This window comes from Oncorhynchus kisutch, linkage group LG19 (genome assembly GCF_002021735.2).
Source record: "Oncorhynchus kisutch isolate 150728-3 linkage group LG19, Okis_V2, whole genome shotgun sequence".
Taxonomy (NCBI): domain Eukaryota; kingdom Metazoa; phylum Chordata; class Actinopteri; order Salmoniformes; family Salmonidae; genus Oncorhynchus; species Oncorhynchus kisutch.
Genome location: NC_034192.2, coordinates 23,224,593 through 23,246,216, shown reverse-complemented (window position 1 = coordinate 23,246,216; position 21,624 = coordinate 23,224,593). Strand labels below are relative to the sequence as shown.

Here is a 21,624-nt window from a genome sequence, read left to right as displayed (position 1 = left end):
CAGCCAACATGTCAGATTTCAAGAAGGCTCTTCGTTGAAAGCAAACAATGCTATTATCTGAGGGTAGCACCTCCGTAAACAAAGAGAGAAAGCATATTTCAGAAATAAAAATATAAATCATGCCTTTGACAAGCTTCTTTTGTTGGCACTCCAATATGTCCCATAAACATCACAAATGGTCCTTTTGTTTGATTAATTCTGTCTATATATATCCAGAATGTCAATTTAATTGGTGCGTTTGATCCAGAAAAACACAGGTTCCTACTTGTGCAACGTGACTACAAAATATCTCAAAAGTTACCTGTAAACTTTGCCAAAACATTTCAAACTACTTTTGTAATACAATTTTAGGTATTTTTTTTTAACATGAATAATTGATAAAATTGAAGACGGGATGATCTGTGTTCAATACAGGAGGAAAACAAACTGAGGCTAGCTTTCTGGTCACGCACCTCTAACAGTACCTCTAACACTTTTTTCCAAATTAGCTCCATAATATCGACAGAAACATGGCAAACGTCGTTTAGAATCAATCCTCAAGGTGTTTTTCACATAACAATTCGATAATATATCCGTCGGGAATATTGGTTTCTCATAAGAAGCGATTGGAAAAATGGCTACTTGTGTACTTTACGCAAGATTTTCTGCAGGAGCCATCATGTGACCACTTGCTAAATGTGGTCCCTTACAGCTATTCTTCAACATGCGTAAAAAGATGTCACAATGCTGTAGACACCTTGGGGAATACGTAGAAAACGTAAGCTCATTCGTAGCTCATTCACAGCCATATAAGGAGTCATTGGCATGAGGCGGTTTAAAAAAAAAATGCGGCACTTCCTGATTGGATTTTTATCTGGGTTTCGCCTGTAACATCAGTTCTGTTGCACTCACAGACAATATCTTTGCAGTTTTGGATACGTCAGAGTGTTTTCTATCCAAAGCTGTCAATTATATGCATAGTCGAGCATCTTTTCGGGAAAAAATATCTTGTTTAAAATGGGAACGTTTTTTTATCCAAAAATGAAAATGCTGCCCCTAGAGTTCCAACAGGTTAAAACAAGTCAAAATGAGGCTCAGTAGTGTGTGTGTGGCCTCCACGTGCCTGAATGACCTCCCTACAACACCTGGGCATGCTCCTGATGAGGTGGCGGATGGTCTCCTGAGGGATCTCCTCCCAGACCTGGACTAAAGCATCCGCCAACTCCTGGACAGTCTGTGGTGCAACGTTGCGTTGGTGGACGGAGCGAGACATGATGTCCCAGATGTGCTCAATTGGATTCAGGTCTGGGGAACGGGCGGGCCAGTACATGGCATCAATGCCTTCCTCTTGCAGGAACTACACTCCAGCCACATGAGGTCTAGAATTGTCTTGCTTTAGGAGGAACCCAGGGCCAACCACACCAGCATATGGTCTCACAAGGGGTCTGAGGATCTCATCTCAGTACCTAATGGCAGTCAAGCTACCTCTGGCAAACACATGGGGGGCTGTGTGCCCCCCCCCCCCAAGAAATGCCACCCCACACCATGACTGACCCACTGCCAAACCGGTCATGCTGGAGGATGTTGCAGGCAGCAGAACGTTCTCCACGGCGTCTCCAGACTCTGTCACGTGCTCAGTGTGAACCTGCTTTCATCTGTGAAGAGCACAGGGCGCCAGTGGCGAATTTGCCAATCTTGGTGTTCTCTGGCAAATGCCAAACGTCCTGCACGGTTGTTGGGCTGTAAGCACAACCCCCACCTGTGGATGTCGGGCCCTCATACCACCCTCATGGAGTCTGTTTCTGACCGTTTGAGCAGACACATGCACATTTGTGGCATGCTGGAGGTCATTTTGCAGGGCTCTGGCAGTGCTCCTCCTGCTCCTCCTTGCACAAAGGCGGAGGTACGTCTCCTGATGTACTGGCCTGTCTCCTGGTAGCGCCTCCATGCTCTGGACACTACGCTGACAGACACAGCAAACCGTCTTGCCACAGCTCGCATTGATGTGCCATCCTGGATGAGCTGCACTACCTGAGCCACTTGTGTGGGTTGTAGACTCCGTCTCATGCTACCACTAGAGTGAAAGCACCGCCAGCATTCAAAAGTGACCAAAACATCAGCTAGGAAGCATAAGAACTGAGAAGTGGTCTGTGGTCACCACCTGCAGAACCATTCATTTATTGGGGGTGTCTTGCTCATTGCCTATAATTTCCACCTGTTGTCTATTCCATTTGCACAACAGCATGTGAAATTTATTGTCAATCAGTGTTGCTTCCTAAGTGGACAGTTTGATTTCACAGAAGTGTGATTGACTTGGAGTTACATTGTGTTGTTTAAGTGTTCCCTTTATTTTTTTGAGCAGTATATATAAATACACACACACACACACAGAGAGAGAGCGACACAGACATAGACTATGGTCGTTCTCATACAAACAAACAGACCCTCACTCACAATGACTAGCTAATGTGTACTTTACCCATTTCACTACATCTTTATATATTGCAAATAGAATGTAAAAACAATCACATAATATTTTATATTAATTTCAAACAACTGCATTAGCATGAGAACAACTTACCAGTTCAAAACAATATCCTCTCCGTTCAAAAAATATGCCTCAGTTTCAGAATCAAAGCTTTGGGCGCTAATGGAGTCTTCAAAATGCAGATCTGTCTCACTTTCACGATCAATTTCCTCTAAAATTGTTTCTACATTCTTATATCTAGTCTTAGAATTCGCTTTCCTTGACTTATTCTCCATGATGTTGGATAAATAAACAGCTGAAGATGCAAGTCACCGGAATACTGCTGTGCGCTCCTTCACGGTTGAATTGGCAATGGCGAAATAACGGTCCTTATGCCAGCGTTCAATGGAAAGGTTTGTCTTACAACAAAGAACCATGGGGTATTGCCGTTTACCTCTGCTCATTGGCTATCTACCCAGCTAGATGTCAAGACTATCAGTGGTCATTGGGTTAAAATACAGTCAATCAACAAGACAGTGGTCATATAATTGGTGCACAATGGGCTCGTCACTTGTTGTCTTCCAATTGTTTTTTCCGGGTCAATCCGTCCCGCAGAATTACCCATCTTTTTGGTTGTGTTACAAACAAACCGTTGATTGCAAGGAAACCAAACATGACTGGATAAAGTCAGGGAAAGTCTGTCTATTTTACATTGGATGTTACGTCAAATTGAATGACACGAAATTCAACGAGATAAGCGTTCACAAAATGTTTTGTGTTGGGCTATAAAAAATGGATTTAACCGAACAAAAGACCATTCATTGTGTAACAATGAGCCTTGGGATTGCAACCAGAACAAGATCTTCAATCTGTGATTTTGTTACGGAAGTGCTGGTTGAATAAGTAGTTTGATATGGCTCAGATAATTGCAGCGTATTCTTTCGCAATAAATCATTTTTTAAATCTGACAACGCAATTGGATTAGCAAGATTCTAGGCTTTCGAACCATGTGTGAGACATAATATAATATAATATATATAATATAATATTAATATGACTATTTATGTAGCGATCACTATGTTATCGAATTTAATCCCGCTAACGGGTTCAGTGCGTAGAGAGGTTAATGGCAAAATAACATGCAAGACAGGCAAGCTGTTTCGGGACTATATCTTGTGGAAGGATGAAACGGTATGAATAAATTCATCAAAATAACATTTATGAGAATGTCAATCAATTTTTGAATATGTTGGTAACCCGTTGTATAAAAGTGATAATGCCCTTGAAGCTGCTGTTTGGAGGATATATAGTTGAAGTCGGAAGTTTACATACACTTAGGTTGGAGTCATTAAAACTCATTTTTCAACCACTCCACGAATTTCTTGTTAAACAATTTTAAAGGCAATGCTACCAAATACTAATTGAGTGTATGTAAACTTCTGACCCACTGGGAATGTGATGAAATAAATAAAAGCTGAAATAAATCATTCTCTCTACTATTATTCTGACATTTCACATTCTTAAAATAAAGTGGGGATCCTAACTGACCTAAGACTGGGAATTTTTACTAGGATTAAATGTCAGGAATTGTGAAACTGAGTTTAAATGTAGTTGGCTAAGGTGTATGTAAACTTCCGACTTCAACTGTAACTGTAGCCTGTAACAATGTTGGAAAATATGTTTCTTTTGTTGTTATATTCGGTTACAGTATGTTTGCATTATGTTTGCATTTTGCTAAGGAGAAAAGGTGCCTCTGTGGTTTCGGCTTCACTGAGTGTGTGCGTGTTCCTCACACCATGACTACTGTCCCTGTACCCATTATGGCACATTCACCACCATTTTTCCAGCCTGTTTCTCGTCTTCTCTCTCTCTAATTCTTCCCAAATTATCCAAGCTACAGTAGCTGCGGTTCTGGAACTAATTTGTCCTGACAACTGTAACCCTAAGCTTCCACCGCAGCGGCTTGCCATCCCCACCTCCTACCTCATACACTACACACACACGGTCTTCCTATTTGCGTGTGTGTGTGCTCCTCAGAGATCCAGTTATGTAATGAGCGGCTCTGCAGTCTCCTACTCTCTACTCTACTGCGTGTTAGAAGGAACTGTACTGTGCCTATAGTTTGAGGGTTGGGGGATGTTTGTGAATGGACATTTCGATTGCTCACTCACTTAGGCGCACACACGCAGCTATATCTTTACATGTCTCTGTCCTGTCCACTTACATAGTCTTCCTCGTCTTCATCTATATCTATTCTCTCGCTCTCCCCTTCTCTCTGTTCTTCTCTCTGTTCTCTTACTCTCACGCCTACAGTACAAGTCAAAAGTTTGGACAGATATTCATTCAAGGGTTTTTCTTTATTTTTACTATTTTCTACATTGTTGAATAATAGTGAAGACATCAAAACTGAAATAACACACAGGGAATCATGTAGTAACCACAAGTGTTAAATGAGTTAAAATATATTATAGATTCTTCAAAGTAGCCACCCTTTGCCTTGATGACAGCTTTGCACACTCTTGACATTCTCTCAACCAGCTTCATGAGGTAGTCGCCTGGAATGCTTGTCCAACAGTCTTGAGGGAGTTCCCACATATGCTGAGCACTTGTTGGCTGCTTTTCCTTCACTCTGCGGTCCATCTCATCCCAAACCATCTCAAGTTCAGGTGGTTGAGTTCAGGTGGTTGTGGAGGCCAGGTCATCTGATGCAGCACTCCATCACTCTCCTACTTGGTCAGATAGCCCTTACGCAGCCTGGAGGTGTGCATTGGGTCATTGTCCTATTGAAAAACAAATGATAGTCCCACTAAGTGCAACCAGATGGGATTGCGCATCGCTGCAGAATGGTGTGGTAGACATGCTGGTTGAATTCTAAATAAATCACTGACGGTGTCACCAGCAAAGCACCATCACACCACCACCACCACCATCCTCCTCTGCAGCAAAGGTAACTCTTGGTCTTCTTTTCCTGTGGCGGTCCTCATGAGAGCCAGTTTCTTCATCAGCGCTTGATGGTGTTTGTGACTGCACTTGAAGACACTTTCAAAGCTCTTGACATTTTACTGATTGACTGACCTTCATATCTTTAAGTAATGATGGACTGTCATTTCTCTTTGCTTATTTGAGTTGTCCTTGCCATAATATGGACTTAGCCCTATTTGATAAAAGACCATCTTCTGTTTACCAACCCTACCTTGTCACAACACACCTGATTGGCTCAAACACATTAGAAATTCCATAAATGTAAATTTTAACAAGGCACACCTGTTGATTTGAAATGCATTCCAGGTGACTACTGCATGAATCTGGTTGAGAGAATGTCTATTGTGCAAAGCTGTCATCAAGGCAAAGGGTGGCTACTTTGAAGAATCTCTCTATATTTTGATCTGTTTAACACTTTCTGGTTACTACATGATTCCATATGTGTTGATGTCTTCACCATTATTCTGAAATGTATAAAATAGTACAAATAAAGAAAAACACTGCAATGAGTAGGTGTGTCCTAACTTTTGACATGCGCTCATGCATATGCACATTCTGCTTGCGCCTCTTGCCGTGTGACATTTTCTACATCATAGTTGGTATTGCCAATTGCACGTTGCCAAATGTAACGCATCTGTGTTGTGCTCTACGACTGTCAAACAACCCTAATGTTACATAATCCGCTCACCTGAACATATACACAAAATGTCTATATATCAACCCCCCCCTCTCACCCTCTTTTCTTTGTGGCGATATCTCTTTTTAGCCTGATTTTTCTTCTTTTTTTCTCCATGCCCCACTACCTCCCTTTCGGTTTCCCTTGGTGTGTAAATCACAGAGAGCGAGCCCCTGATTTAAGCGAGCGATTTTTATCACTGCTGTGTGGGCGGAGCTTAACGGTTCATCATCATTCAATCATCAATTTTATCCCATTTTGTATTCACATTTGCCAAAAGTTAACCATGTTTCTGCTGATTTGAGAATGAGATGACTGTACGTGCGTGCATGCACACGCGCACACAGCGATCCTTGTGAAATGATAAACAATAGTGCTTCACTTGCATGTGGAGGTGGTGGTTTGTAATGAAATGTAAGAATCCCTCTCTTCACTCTCCCTGGGCTATTGAGCTAGAGAAATCACATTACACTGGAACTGTTGTGAGAAAGAGGACATGTGTGCCTAAAACACAGCATATGCCAGAGGACTTGTGTGGCAGCATGCCATGACTCCTGACATAGAGCACATCAGCATTCGACAGACAGTGCTTTGTTTTTTGTACTGTCCTGAATGGCTGGGGCTATGAGCACAAATACATAGCTAGTTCTTTCCATTGAGGTCTATCAGCAAGGTTTGTGTGTGCCTCGCTGATCCTCAACACGGGGGCACCTCAGGGGTGCGTGCTCAGTCCCCTCCTACTCCCTGTCACTCATCTCTGCACGGCCAGGCATGACTCCAACACCATCACGTTTTTGCCGATGAAACAACAGTGGTAGGCCTGATCACCGACGATGAGACGGCCTATAGGGAGAAAGTCAGAGACCTGGCCGTGTGGTGCCAGAACAACAACATATCCCTCAATGTGATCAAGACAAAGGAGATGATTGTGGAGTAGAGGTAAAGGAGGACAGAGCACGCCCCCGATTGCAATCGATGGGGCTGTAGTTGAGCAGGTTGAGAGCTTCAAGTTCCTTGGTGTCCACATCACCAACAAACTATCACGGTCCAAACATACCAAGACAGTCGTGAAGACGGCACGACAATGGCTATTGCCCCTCAGGAAGTGGAAAAAGTTTCGGCATGGATCACCGCCTGGTATGGCAACTGCGCCGCCTCCGACCGCACTACAGAGGGTAGTGTGTACGGCCCAGTACATCACCAAGCTTCCTGCCATCCAGGACCTCTACACCAGGCGGTGTCAGAGGAAGGCCTGAAAATTTGTCAGACTCTAGCCACCCTAGTCAGACTATTCTCGCTGCTACCGCACAGCAAGCGGTGCCGGAGCGCCAAGTCTAGGCCCAGAACGCTTCTTAACAGCTTCTACCCGCAAGCCATAAAACTCCTGAACAGCTAATCAAAGGGCTACCCAGACCCCTCTTTCACGCTACTGCTACTCTGTTTATCTATTTATAGTCACTAAGTTTACCTACATGTACAGTTGAAGTCGGAAGTTTACATACATTTAGGGTCATTAGTCATTAAAACTTGTTTTTCAACCACTCCACAAATTTCTTGTTAACAAACTATAGTTTTGGCATGTCTTTTAGGATATCTACTTTGTGCATGACACAAGTCATTTTTCCAACAATTGTTTACAGACATTATTTCACTTATTCACTATCACAATTCCAGTGGGTCAGAAGTTGACATATACTAAGTTGACTGTGCCTTTAAACAGCTTGGAAAATTCCAGAAAATTAGGTCATAGCTTATCAGAAGCTTCTAAAGCAAACTGACATCATTTGAGTGAATTGGAGGTGTACCTGTGGATGTATTTCAAGGCCTTACCTTCAAACTCAGTGCCTCTTTGCTTGACATCATGGGAAAATCAAAAAGAAATCAGCCAAGACCTCAGAAAATAAATTGTAGACCCCCACAAGTCTGGTTCATCCTTGGGAGCAATTTCCAAACCCCTGAAGGTACCACATTCATCTGTACAAACAATAGTACACAAGTATAAACACCATGGGACAAAGCAGCCGTCATACCGCTCAGGAAGGAGACGCTTTCTGTCTCCTAGAGATGAACGTACTTTGGTGCGAAAAGTGAAAATCAATCCCAGAACAGCAGCAAAGGACCTTGTGAAGATGCTGGAGGAAACCGGTACAAAAGTATCTTTTTCCACAGTAAAACGAGTCCTATATTGACACAACCTGAAAGGCCGCTCAGCAAGGAAGTTGCCACTGCTCCAAAACCACCATAAAAAAGCCAGACTACGGTTTGCAACTGCACATTGGGACAAAGATTGTACTTTTTGGAGAAATGTCCTCTCATCTGATGAAACAAAAATATACAGTGCCTTGCGAAAGTATTCGGCCCCCTTGAACTTTGCGACCTTTTGCCACATTTCAGGCTTCAAACATAAAGATATAAAACTGTATTTTTTTTGTGAAGAATCAACAACAAGTGGGACACAATCATGAAGTGGAATGACATTTATTGGATATTTCAAACAAATTTAACAAATCAAAAACTTAAAAATTGGGTGTGCAAAATTATCCAGCCCCTTTACTTTCAGTGCAGCAAACTCTCTCCAGAACTTCAGTGAGGATCTCTGAATGATCCAATGTTGACCTAAATGACTAATGATGATAAATACAATCCACCTGTGTGTAATCAAGTCTCCGTATAAATGCACCTGCACTGTGATAGTCTCAGAGGTCCGTTAAAAGCGCAGAGAGCAACATGAAGAACAAGGAACACACCAGGCAGGTCCGAGATACTGTTGTGAAGAAGTTTAAAGCCGGATTTGGATACAAAAAGATTTCCCAAGCTTTAAACATCCCAAGGGAGCACTGTGCAATATTGAAATGGAAGGAGTATCAGACCACTGCAAACCTACCAAGACCTGGCCGTCCCTCTAAACTTTCAGCTCATACAAGGAGAAGACTGATCAGAGATGCAGCCAAGAGGCCCATGATCACTCTGGATGAACTGCAGAGATCTACAGCTGAGGTGGGAGACTCTGTCCATAGGACAACAATCAGTCGTATATTGCACAAATCTGGCCTTTATGGAAGAGTGGCAAGAAGAAAGCCATTTCTTAAAGATATCCATAAAAAGTGTTGTTTAAAGTTTGCCACGAGCCACCTGGGAGACACCAAACATGTGGAAGAAGGTGCTCTGGTCAGATGAAACCAAAATTTAACTTTTTGGCAACAATGCAAAACGTTATGTTTGGCGTAAAAGCAACACAGCTCATCACCCTGAACACACCATCCCCACTGTCAAACATGGTGGTGGCAGGCTTTTCTTCAGCAGGGACAGGGAAGATGGTTAAAATTGATGGGAAGATGGATGGAGCCAAATACAGGCCCATTCTGGAAGAAAACCTGATGGAGTCTGCAAAAGACCTGAGACTAGGACGGAGATTTGTCTTCCAACAAGACAATGATCCAAAACATAAAGCAAAATCTACAATGGAATGGTTCAAAAATAAACATATCCAGGTGTTAGAATGGCCAAGTCACAGTCCAGACCTGAATCCAATCGAGAATCTGTGGAAAGAACTGAAAACTGCTGTTCACAAATGCTCTCCATCCAACCTCACTGAGCTCGAGCTGTTTTGCAAGGAGGAATGGGAAAACATTTCAGTCTCTCGATGTGCAAAACTGATGGAGACATACCCCAAGCGACTTACAGCTGTAATCGCAGCAAAAGGTGGCGCTACAAAGTATTAACTTAAGGGGGCTGAATAATTTTGCACGCCCAATTTTTCAGTTTTTGATTTGTTAAAAAAGTTTGAAATATCCAATAAATGACGTTCCACTTCATGATTGTGTCCCACTTGTTGTTGATTCTTCACAAAAAAATACAGTTTTATATCTTTATGTTTGAAGCCTGAAATGTGGCAAAAGGTCGCAAAGTTCAAGGGGGCCGAATACTTTCGCAAGGCACTGTTTTGGTAACTGTTTTGCCATACTGACCATCGTTATGTTTGGAGGAAAAAGGGGGAGGCTTGCAAGCCAAAGAACACCATCCCAACCGTGAAGCATGGGGGTGGCAGCATCATGTTGTGGGGGTGCTTAGCTGCAGGAGGGACTGGTGCACTTCACAAAATAGATGGCATCACGAGGAAGGATAATCATGTGGATATATTGTAGAAACATCTCAAGACATCAGTCAGGAAGTTTAAGCTTGGTCGCAAAAGGGTCTTCCAAATGGACAATGTCCCCAAGCATACTTCCAAAGTTGTGGCAAAATGGCTTAATGACAAAGTCAAGGTATTGGAGTGGCCATCACAAAGCCCTGACCTCAATCCCATAGAACATTTCTGGGCAGAACTGAAAAAACAAGTGCGAGCAAGGTGTCCTACAAAACTGACTCAGTTACACCAGCTCTGTCAGGAGGAATGGGCCAACATTCACCTAACATGCTGTGGGAAACTTGTGGAAGGCTACACAAAACATTTGACCCAAGTTAAACAATTTATAGGCAATGCTACCTAACACTCAATTAGTATATGTAAACGTCTGACCAACTGGGAATGTGATGAACGAAATAAAAGCTGAAATCTCATTCTCTCTACTATTATTCTGACAGTTCACATTCTTAAAATAAAGTGGTGATCCTAACTGACCTAAGACAGGGAATGTTTACTAGGATTAAATGTGGTGTATGTAAACTTCCGACTTCAACCCGTACATATTACCTCTTCTAACCAGTGTCCCCAGACATTGACTCTGCATTGGTACTCCCAGAGAGAGAGACACACACACACATTCTCAAGAATTGAGTCAGCCTTCAAATCTACACTCATTTGATATAAATGTCTCACGGGAGGATAAAAATATGTCTGGTGTGGGGGTTCTCGATGCAACCCAAGTCAATTCTTTAGGAGTGTAGGGGTAGAAAATGTTGCTCCAACCACAACCATGAATCTGTCCCAAATGTCACCATGTTCCCTGAATAGTGCACTACTTTTGATCCTCATGGGGTAGTGCACTATATAGGGAATAGGATGCCATTTGGAACGCAGACCATTACTATTGTCTATTCCCAATAGTGCTATTACCCTTCTGCATTGTTTTAAATACACTTTAAATATGAGTACACATCAACAGAATTGCGCTGAATGTGTACCGAGTATAAAACCATACACTAATTTGAAGCATCAACGAGCAGTGCGTCTAATGAGCGCATGTCACGTGATTCTGTGACCGCACATTGGAGGAGAGTGTCAAAGCGTGCACTATGGTCTTCACATACATGCCAAGCTCCATCATGCTTATGTTAATGTGTCATGGTTTTCACAAGTGTGCTTTTGCTTGTGAAAGTGTTGGAGAGAAATTCATCATTTTACATTAGTATGGAATTATTGTATACATTGTTTTGTCTGATCCACTGAGTCCATTGAGTGTTTATATTGTTTGAGTGTGAGGTGAGATTTCACAAGTAAGTGTGGAGTTGGAGGTGTAGCTTGTGTGTTTAGAGTGTGTGTGTGTGTGCTTTTGCGCAAGTTGTGTGTGCCGTGTCATCTTTTGTAAGCATTTCACTTTACTGTTTTCCACCTACTGTATCCTGTACATGTGACAAATAAACTTTAATTTGTGTAACAGCTAGTTCTAGATGTTGTGACCGTCTGGTCATTAATGTGTCGGTTGCTTCTTTGTGATCTCTCCACCACAGCAAGCGACTGAAGGGCGATAAGAACGGGAAGGGCCTGAGGCATTTCTCCATGAAGGTGTGTGAGAAGGTGCAGAAGAAAGGCACCACGTCCTACAACGAGGTGGCCGACGAACTGGTGGCTGAGTTCACCCACTCCACCAACGTCATGGCCACAGACTCGGTGAGTCCGTAAATAATACGGTAATTTAGCAGACGCTTTCATCCAAAACCACTTACGGTTGACAGTGACACATATTCAGTATATGTGGCCCATGCAGGAATCAAACATACAACCCTGGGTTGTGTTCATTAGGCACCAAACAGAAGAAAATGGAATGAAATGGGGGGGGGGGGGGACTACCTGGACTTGTGCAATGAGAAACAGTGCTTGGCTTCAGTTATATTTTCCATTGCGTGCCCTAATGAACACAACCGTGGTCATCTAACCCATTGTGCCAATAGAATGATAAAGTATTGTAGGGGGTTGTTGAGCTGATCAAGCCAGGTGGCCAGATTTCTGACTATAATTTAGCCAATGCCTCTAATGTCCCTTTTCATACATAACTAAATCAAATCAAATCAAATCAAATTTATTTATATAGCCCTTCGTACATCAGCTGATATCTCAAAGTGCTGTACAGAAAACCAGCCTAAAACCCCAAACAGCAAGCAATGCAGGTGTAGAAGCACGGTGGCTAGGAAAGACTCCCTAGAAAGGCCAATACCTAGGAAGAAACCTAGAGAGGAACCAGGCTATGTGGGGTGGCCAGTCCTCTTCTGGCTGTGCCGGGTGGAGATTATAACAGAACATGGCCAAGATGTTCAAATGTTCATAAATGACCAGCATGGTCGAATAATAATAAGGCAGAACAGTTGAAACTGGAGCAGCAGCACAGTCAGGTGGAAGTTGAAACTGGAGCAGCAGCATGGCCAGGTGGACTGGGGACAGCAAGGAGTCATCATGTCAGGTAGTCCTGGGGCATGGTCCTAGGGCTCAGGTCAGTTGAAACTGGAACAGCAGCATGGCCAGGTGGACTGGGGACAGCAAGGAGTCATCATGTCAGGTAGTCCTGGGGCATGGTCCTAGGGCTCAGGTCCTCCGAGAGAGAGAAAGAAAGAGAGAAGGAGAGAATTAGAGAACGCACACTTAGATTCACACAGGACACCGAATAGGACAGGAGAAGTACTCCAGATATAACAAACTGACCCCAGCCCCCCGACACATAAACTACTGCAGCATAAATACTGGAGGCTGAGACAGGAGGGGTCAGGAGACACTGTGGCCCCATCCGAGGACACCCCCGGACAGGGCCAAACAGGAAGGATATAACCCCACCCACTAGAGGGATATCTTCAACCACCAACTTACCATCCTGAGACAAGGCTGAGTATAGCCCACAAAGATCTCCGCCACGGCACAACCCAAGGGGGGGGCGCCAACCCAGACAGGATGACCACAACAGTGAATCAACCCACTCAGGTGACGCACCCCCTCCAGGGACGGCATGAGAGAGCCCCAGCAAGCCAGTGACTCAGCCCCTGAGAAAGAACAAACAAACTAAAGAACAAACCGATCTGGCCAACAGGCTAGCCTGTTGTTTATTTTAATTCTTACATTTTTTATGTACATTTTTCTTTCTGTTTTTGAGAAAATTGTTGTACTCAGGGCACTATTGGGAATGAGACCCTGGTCTCAATTGGGCTACCCTGAATAAATAAGATAAGTTTGTTTTTCCATTCATAAACTGTTCACGATAACGAATTACACATTTGAGCTCGTAGAGACTATGGAATGTTGTTTATGTTGCAAACGGTTCCCTTGCGTCCTAAAGCATTGTGTTGGAGGAGTCCAACTGAAAGTTAGGCTGTTTTAATAGTGGGGAGGGGGCCAACCGCTGAATACTTTCCGGTATTAATAATAACATGGCCCCTTAAAAATAGCTTGGCCCCAGACCTAATCTGCTTACTTCCTGTGGAATGTTAAACGGTATCATTCATTAAAAACAGATTAACCATGAGGGCTAGCAGTTAGTGTGCCGCAGGAGGGGTAGCGAGTAGTCCTGGCCAGGGACACACACACCATGGGACAGTTACTAATGAGATGCCCCTTGACCCCCCCCCCCAAGACAAGCTTAGAATCATAACCTCTTCTCTGCTAGTATCTGTTTCCTTGCTCTTCTCTTATGTCATCTTTTCTTTACTCGCTTCTTTTCTCTTTCCTCACGCTATCCCTCTCCCTCCCCAGCAGGTGTATGACCAGAAGAACATCCGCAGGCGTGTGTATGATGCTCTCAACGTGCTGATGGCCATGAACATCATCTCCAAGGAGAAGAAGGAGATCCGCTGGATCGGCCTGCCCACCAACTCGGCCCAGGAGTGTCAAAACCTGGAGGTGATCACACACACACACACACACAGACAGACATACTTTAAACCAGCAGAGCTCTCTGGGAGCTGAAAGTGAGCCTTGACAGCCACTCCTTGACATCTGTCACTGTCACCTCTCTAGATATACACACAATACCCTATAATTACAAAACGTTTTTTTTCTCACATTTTTGTAGATTTATTAAAAATAAACAGAACTACGTTATTTATTCAGACCCTTTGCTATGAGACTTGAAATTGAGCTCAGATGCATCCTGTTTCCATTGATCATCCTTGATGTTTCTCCCCAAGAACACAGTGGCCTCCATTCTTAGAAGGAAGATGTTTGGAACAACCAAGACTCTTCCTAGAGCTGGCCGCCCAGCCAAACTGAGCAATTGGGGGAGAAGGGCCTTGGTCAGGGAGGCAACCATGAACCAGATGGTTACTCTGACAGAGCTCCAGAGATCCTCTGTGGAGATGAGAGAACCTTCCAGAAGGACAACCATCTCTGCAACACTCCACCAATCAGGCCTTTATGGTAGAGTGGCCAGACAGAAGCCACTCCTCAGTTAAAGGTACATGACAGCCCATGAGAAACAAGATTATCTGGTCTGATGAAACCAAGATTGAACTCTTTGGCCTGAATGCTAAGCGTCATGTCTGGAGGAAACCTGACACCATCCCTACGGTTAAGAATGCTGGTTGCAGCATCGTGCTGTAGGGATGTTTTTCAGCGACAGGGACTGGGAGACTAGTCAGGATCAAGGGAAAGATGAACAGAGAAAAGTACTGAGAGATCCTTGAAGAAAACCTTCTCCATAGCGCTCAGGACCTCAGACTGGGGTGAAGGTTCACCTCCCAACAGGATAACGACCCTAAGCAAACAGCCAAGACAATGCAGGAGTAGCTTCGGGACAAGTCTCTGAATGTCCTTGAGTGACCTAGCCAGAGCCCGGACTTGAACCCAATCAAACTCTCTGATCTCTGGAGAGACCTGACAATAGCGGTGCAGCTACGCTCCCCATCCATCCTGACAGAGCTTGAGAGGCTCTGCAGAGAAGAATGGGAGAAACTCCCCAAATACAGGTGTAATCCCTGCCAAAGGTGCTTCAACAAAGTACTGATTAAATGGTCTGAATATTTATGTAGAAATTTGCTAACACTTCTAAAAACCTGTTTTTGCTTTGTCAGATTGATGATGGGGGGGGAAAACAATTGAATCCATTTTAGAATTTAGGCTGTGACGTAGCAAATTGTGGAAAAAGTCAAAGGGCCTGAATAATTTCCGAATGCACTATATATCATGTGTCAACTTTCTGCAGAGCATAGATTTGTACGATAAAACAGAGACCCATTCTGGTGGAGGACTGGGCATGATGGTGACAATGAGAAAGAGGGGTAGTGGGGAGACAGAGTGGAGTACTCCTACCGCTGGGCTGTTTGTTTGTTTTGCATTAGGAATGCTTTGAGATTCTTTATGTAATGTATTAGTTTTATTACTGTTAGACAGTTATGTTATACCAGTCCTTTCTAAAATACTTGAACTGTTTCCCCAATCAGGTGGAGAAACAGAAACGCCTGAAGAGGATCAGACAGAAGAGAACTCAGCTGGAAGAACTCATACTGCAGGTACGGAGCAGTCTCTGGTGTGTGTGTGTGTGTTTTGAATGCATTCGTGGGTGTGCACATGCTTATCTTTTTTCGGATACTTTGGTCGTGAGTGATGAGCTAGGCAGCTGTCCATCTATAAATCCATTGAAAAACACCACACTTGTTAGCATCTCATTAGCATATGACGGGGAACCTTTGTGTGACCCCGTGGAGTTCCCAGAAGGCCAGAGAGTGTGGGAGGGGTCGAGGATCTCTTGATTGATTACTTCTCCCTGAGAGAAGGACTCTGCGATCACCAAATTTTATTTGCAGTCTTTTTCTTTAAATGTACCACACCACGGATAGTTTTCATTCATTCATTGTATCTCTGATTGATTGGTGTGTTGGCTCCCTACTGCTCTGACCTGGTGACGGTAACTTACTCTAAAGCTAGATTTAAGCTTCAACCTAAGCTCCGAGGTTTTCACTTTAGCATTGATTTAGCCATGATATGCTACAGCCAGGCGTTTTTCCTGAACACATAACCTGACCAGGATAGACTTGTTGCCCCATGACGTATCATGATGGAGTTCCACTCATGAACCATACACTCTCAAACTTCAGAGAATTAAAATGTGTGTTTGTGTATGTGGGGATAGATGTTTTTAGAGTATGTATCGATAGGATTAGCTGTAGTTGTAGTAACAATGTGTCTGTGTGGATAGTTGTGTTCGAAAGTTCAGGACCAATGGAAGACCAATGAAATACCATAGCAAGGCGAACTAAATCGATGTGTTTCTGAATATTGCTCATCTCTTCTCAAACAGCAAATCGCATTCAAGAACCTGGTGCAGAGAAACAAAGTCAGCGAAACTTCCTCCCTGGCCCCTCCCCCTTCCGGCTCTGTCATCCAGCTCCCCTTCATCATCCTCAACACAGACGTACGCACCGTCATAGACTGCTCCATCTCCAGTGACAAGTATGTGTCACTGCAATGTCTTCACCCTAATGCAAAGACAACTCTAGGTCACTCACTACTGAATTGCTACTCTAATTGCCACTGTAATATAATAAACATGTTCATTGCGCCTTTATCATTGAAACGCCAACATTTCTCCTACAGTGCTGAAAGTAAATTCAGGTAGGTCATCCATATTTATGATGTCGTGCGGGCCGATAGAGGAGCATTCCATCTTTGCATCAGTGAATTTGCGGAAGTTTGAAACTTTTTCCTCGTAGTCGGGAGGGAGCTGCTGACAGACTCGTCCGTACCCTGATGGACAGGCCATTACGTCTCATAAATCTTAGACACCACGATGGTCCACCTCCTAAAATCCTAAAACTTCATTGCGGTGGCGATTTGGCTTTCAGTCGGATCTGTACAGTTGAAACACCTCGGCCGTCTGCTCTCTGTGTGTTGACCCAGTCTTCAAGCTCATTTTCTAGTTCGGGCCATCTGCTTTTCTTCCCTCTGAAAGCTTTTGTTGTCTTTTTGCACTGAGTCAGTTCCTCACGCTGCTGTTTCCAACGTCTTATCATCGACTCATTAAGGCCAAGCTCCCGTGCAACAGCTCTATTTCCTTTTCCAACAGCCAGATCGATCGCCTTCAACTTGAAAGCTGCATCATATGCATTCCTCCGTGTCTTTACCATGATGAGGGTGACAAAATGACTACCGTAATCAGAATGATGGGAAGTTTGAGCGCGCTCGATTTATGTCACATTATGTGACGGTGCTCAGTTTTTTGGCGGCATGAATCTTAATTAGCCACGTCATTGTATAAACCGCGAGGTTCAAAGCGTGGGGAAAAAAGTAGCGGCTTATAGTCCGGAAATTACGGTACATATTGGCCTCACAGCCTTCATCGGAGACCAATACATAAAAGTTACCCCCTACACATTGTGTTCAGATTACTTGCATTTTGCTATATTAGTACCTTCAACTGCACACACACCAATATTTACCAAGCAGTCACTCAACTGGAATTGATTAGCTTGTTCTGTGTTACTGTAATCAATAGCATGTGCAAATGAATCACTCACATCGATATTGTATTGAAACCAATGGAAAAATATTCAGCTTCATATCTCCAGCATCAACATATGTGAAAATGGCATGTTTGTTTTTTAGTAAAAAAGAATGACATCAACCAATTAGTAGGCGATGTCGAATCACAATTGGTCAAACTCACATGATGCACCCCCCCCCCCCCAGAACAGTCTCAATCGGGGCATGGACTCTACAAGGTGTAGAAAGCATTCCACAGGGATGCTGGCCCATGTTGACTCCAATGCGTCCCACATTTGTGTGAAATTGTCTGGATGTCCTTTGGGTGGTGGACCATTCTTAATACACATGGGAAACTGTTTGAAAAACCCAGCAGCGTTGCAGTTTTTGACACAATCAAACAGGTGTGCTTGGCACCTACTACCATACCTCGTTCAAAGGCACTTGAATATTTTGTCTTGCCCATTCACCCTCTGAATGGCACACATACACAATCCATGTCTCAATTGTCTCAAGGCTTGAGACAAGCCTTGAACTGGATATAACAACTGACATCAAAAAGGGATCATAGCTTTCACCTGGATTCACCTGGTCAGTCTGTCATGGAAAGAGTAGGTGTTGATAATGTTTTGTACACTCAGTGTATATCTCTGAGAAAATCATTTTGTTAGATGGCAAATACGGAAAAGGAAACTACACTTTTTTGACTGAATAATTTCAACGAATCACCACCTCACATCGGTTTCTAAATAGCGAAAGGGTTTGTCTTTAATTTGAAAGATAGTGTAACCCTCAAATCCATTAATTCATGTTGAGACAGAGACATGGTCTGAAAATGGCAAACAGATATTGATCTGTTTTTAAGCAGATCGATGTAAATTGTCCGGTGGAGATTTCTATGAATTGTTCAGCTGTCTAATGGCTTGGGGGTAGAAGCTCCTAAGCACAATTTAACAATGCACTCTAGACTAGAGTCCATAGGTTCTGTGCAGCAGTCTGAACATTTGACGTCCTTACTGTAGATGCGAATACCTTTTCAACTTTGACAACACCTTTGAGATCCATGACGACATAGAGATTCTGAAGCGCATGGGGATGTCCCTGGGCCTGGAGAGTGGGAAGTGCACCGCAGACAATCTCATTGTTGCCAAGTCCCTCATCCCCAGGTCTCTGGAGACCTACGTCATAGGTGAGAGTGGGAAAATGGCCTTCATTGACAAGCTTTTTTGACATGTGTGAGCGTGTGCAGGCCATTTCTGTAATTTCAATCTCCCCTTCCACAGGCATAGCAAGAGGCACCAGTCAAACAAGGTAGATTACCTCTCATAACTTTTAAATCAAAATGTGATTTAAACACAATCCACTACCACACAGGAACATCCTTTTCCCTTTATAGTGCACTACTTTTGACCAGGGCCCAGAGGGCTCTGTTCAAAAGTAGTGCACTATATAGGGAAAATGGTGCCATTTGGGATGTATCCAGGAAGTGATCCAGTTTTTGTGTGGCAAAATGTGGCTTTACACACCTTACTGATAACAGAAAATCTCAAGCCACACAGGGATCATAAAATATAAATTACTTAAGGTGACATGATTGATTTTAATTTGAGAACTGAAGTGACTGACCAGTGGTGTGGGTTGTCATGGTTCAGCTCTTTCCCAGGTGACCTAGACTCCGCCTCTTTGAATGGAAGTCGGAGCTTCAGCCACAGTTGCACCGCCCTCTCAGAGTCTCGAGGCCAGACGCCCAGCTCCTTCAACGAGGAAGAGGAGGACGATGATGATGAACCCTCTTCCCCAGAGTGACTGACGGACAAACAGACAGCCGGGCAGGCATCAGTGATACACCATACCGCTCCCTCTCTGGGACAGGACTCTTGTCTCCCACTCTGTTCACAGGGGGAATGTAAGTTCTCTGGGCATGTGGCCAGATGTACAGGAAATAAGCTGCCAATCATTCAGGTCTATATTAAGATATTTTAGAAGCATTTATATCTCGGTCTCCCTCTTAATTTCTCCATTGTAGTTATTTTTTGTAAATTACTTCCGTGTCGCTTTCTGCCAAGAGAGGGGATAGCTGCGTAATCTCAACTCCTCGAAAAATGGTTTGTTGTCTTTAGATGGAGTGCAATGTTTTGTAGGTGTTTTCTACTAGACGTAAGCACTAGGAGCAGTGCGGCTATGCATCAAAACGCTCACACTGTCTCGACGCACCAGACTCGGCGACTGAATATTTTTCGTGATTATTAAAGATGTCTTAAATATTTATTTTCTTTTTACATTGAAACATGTCAAACGTATATGAATAGTATGTGTGTTGATGTAGGCTAGTGGTTTTGCGTTCTGTTCTAACTTTGACGCAACAACAAACAAACGTTACTTATGATACTCCTTTATTATTTTTGCAGTTTACTGTTAGCCACTTGATGCAGCTGTGTGGAAAGATACCAGCAGCAAACTTTTGCCCAGGTATTAGCTCTACCTTGTCTAGAAACAAGGGTACATTGAGTAAATGTAGTTATCTTTTAAGTGTGAACCATTATTAGTCTGTCTCTCACCAATGCCTTTTTTAATATAATCCTTGAGGCAACATGTAATGGCCTATTCTGTTAAATGCGTTGCACCCTCCTGAATGCGTCCTTGATATGTTGTCATGACCCTTGAGCTCGTTAGGCCCTACACTCAGTGGACATTCCACTTGGGGAAACGTGTGTACTCTCTTTTAGGAGGTTATGCTATGTAGTTGCAGAAATGACTGGGTCTGTAAATATATGTAAATAAACATCCATTTTGGTTAAACCTGTATTTTCTCCAAGTGAAGTATTTATCTCATGGACACCACATTTCCTTGGATCAGTAAGCCTTCTATTTAGGACAGTGTTTCTTAGTCCTGGTCCTGGGGACCCAAAGGGGTGCACATTTTTATCTTACACACCCGATTCCACTAATCAAAGATTTGATATTGAGTTGATTAGTGGAATTGGGTGTGGTGCTACTGCCCAAAACATTTTTTGCAGCTTTTGGGTCCCCAGGACCAGGATTAAGAAACAATGATTTAGAAAATGTTCTCTTGGTCTAATGGTTAAGCTGTTGGTTTGGTTAGTGTCTAAATTATGTGGGTACACAATGTTATGAAGAGTTCTTTAATCCTTGAGTTTTATCCTTGTAGAGTAGAAATCACCTCTCAACCTTGCCAAAGCCCTCTGTTTTAGAGATGGGTGCACCTCAATCGTCTCCTCTTCATCTGCATCGATCTGAAATCATGGGATAGGTGAAAACATCAGTGCAGATTGAGTAGGCATAGAGACTGGAGAGGAAACCACTTTAGACTATTTGAATATACCCATTGAGAAACTCCACACTTGCATCTGGGACCCGGCAGCTGCATCACAAATCACAAGTTGAAGAATTTTGCACAATAAGTTTGAGGAATGATGCCAACATTGCAAAATTAGTGCAATTAGTCCTAGGTTATGAGAAGAAAGTGCAAAAAGGAAACCTCTGGGCAACTTGCCACAAACCCGCCAGACTCCTCAGCAGTGGCGTGAATTCGTAAATGCCAAAAGAAACATCCATGATCCAACCATAAATTTATAGAATATGCCCCTGGAATAAGAAGATGGAAGTTCAATGTGTAGCTAGATGTAAAAGGCTAATGTTAACTAGTTAGCATTGCCCATGAAAGGAAGTTAGGTTAGCGAGCAAGCATTTTAGCCAGGTAGCCTGGGACAACAAAAAATAAAAGTGTGTACTGTGTGACAGAGTCATAGACCATTTCGTCAGCATAAAAGAACAGAGGATGGCATTGGCGTTTCTCTACAAGTAGGGTGAGTCAACATGCTCTTTTATGCGCGCACACACATCAGAACCATGGACAGCCACATATTTAGCTTACATTGTTTT

General features: G+C 43.3%; 1 protein-coding gene across 8 annotated transcripts in view; it reads left to right on the top strand.

Annotated features, from left to right (window-relative positions):
* tfdp2 (transcription factor Dp-2) overlaps positions 1 to 20,524 on the top strand; it is a 46,732-nt gene extending 26,208 nt beyond the window's left edge. For 4 of the 8 annotated variants that reach the window (XM_020452264.2, XM_031798129.1, XM_031798128.1 and 1 more), the window contains 7 exons: positions 11,775 to 11,934; positions 14,002 to 14,145; positions 15,684 to 15,752; positions 16,541 to 16,692; positions 18,744 to 18,910; positions 19,005 to 19,032; positions 19,374 to 20,524. In XM_020452264.2, the coding sequence (XP_020307853.1) occupies positions 11,775 to 11,934; positions 14,002 to 14,145; positions 15,684 to 15,752; positions 16,541 to 16,692; positions 18,744 to 18,910; positions 19,005 to 19,032; positions 19,374 to 19,527 (874 nt within the window). In that variant the 3' untranslated portion in view covers positions 19,528 to 20,524. Of the gene's footprint in view, positions 1 to 11,774; positions 11,935 to 13,998; positions 14,146 to 15,683; positions 15,753 to 16,540; positions 16,693 to 18,743; positions 18,911 to 19,004; positions 19,033 to 19,373 lie in introns of all 8 variants that reach the window. The other 4 variants (XM_020452262.2, XM_020452266.2, XM_020452265.2 and 1 more) reach the window with 1 other exon arrangement.
* Positions 20,525 to 21,624: the final 1,100 nt, after the last annotated feature.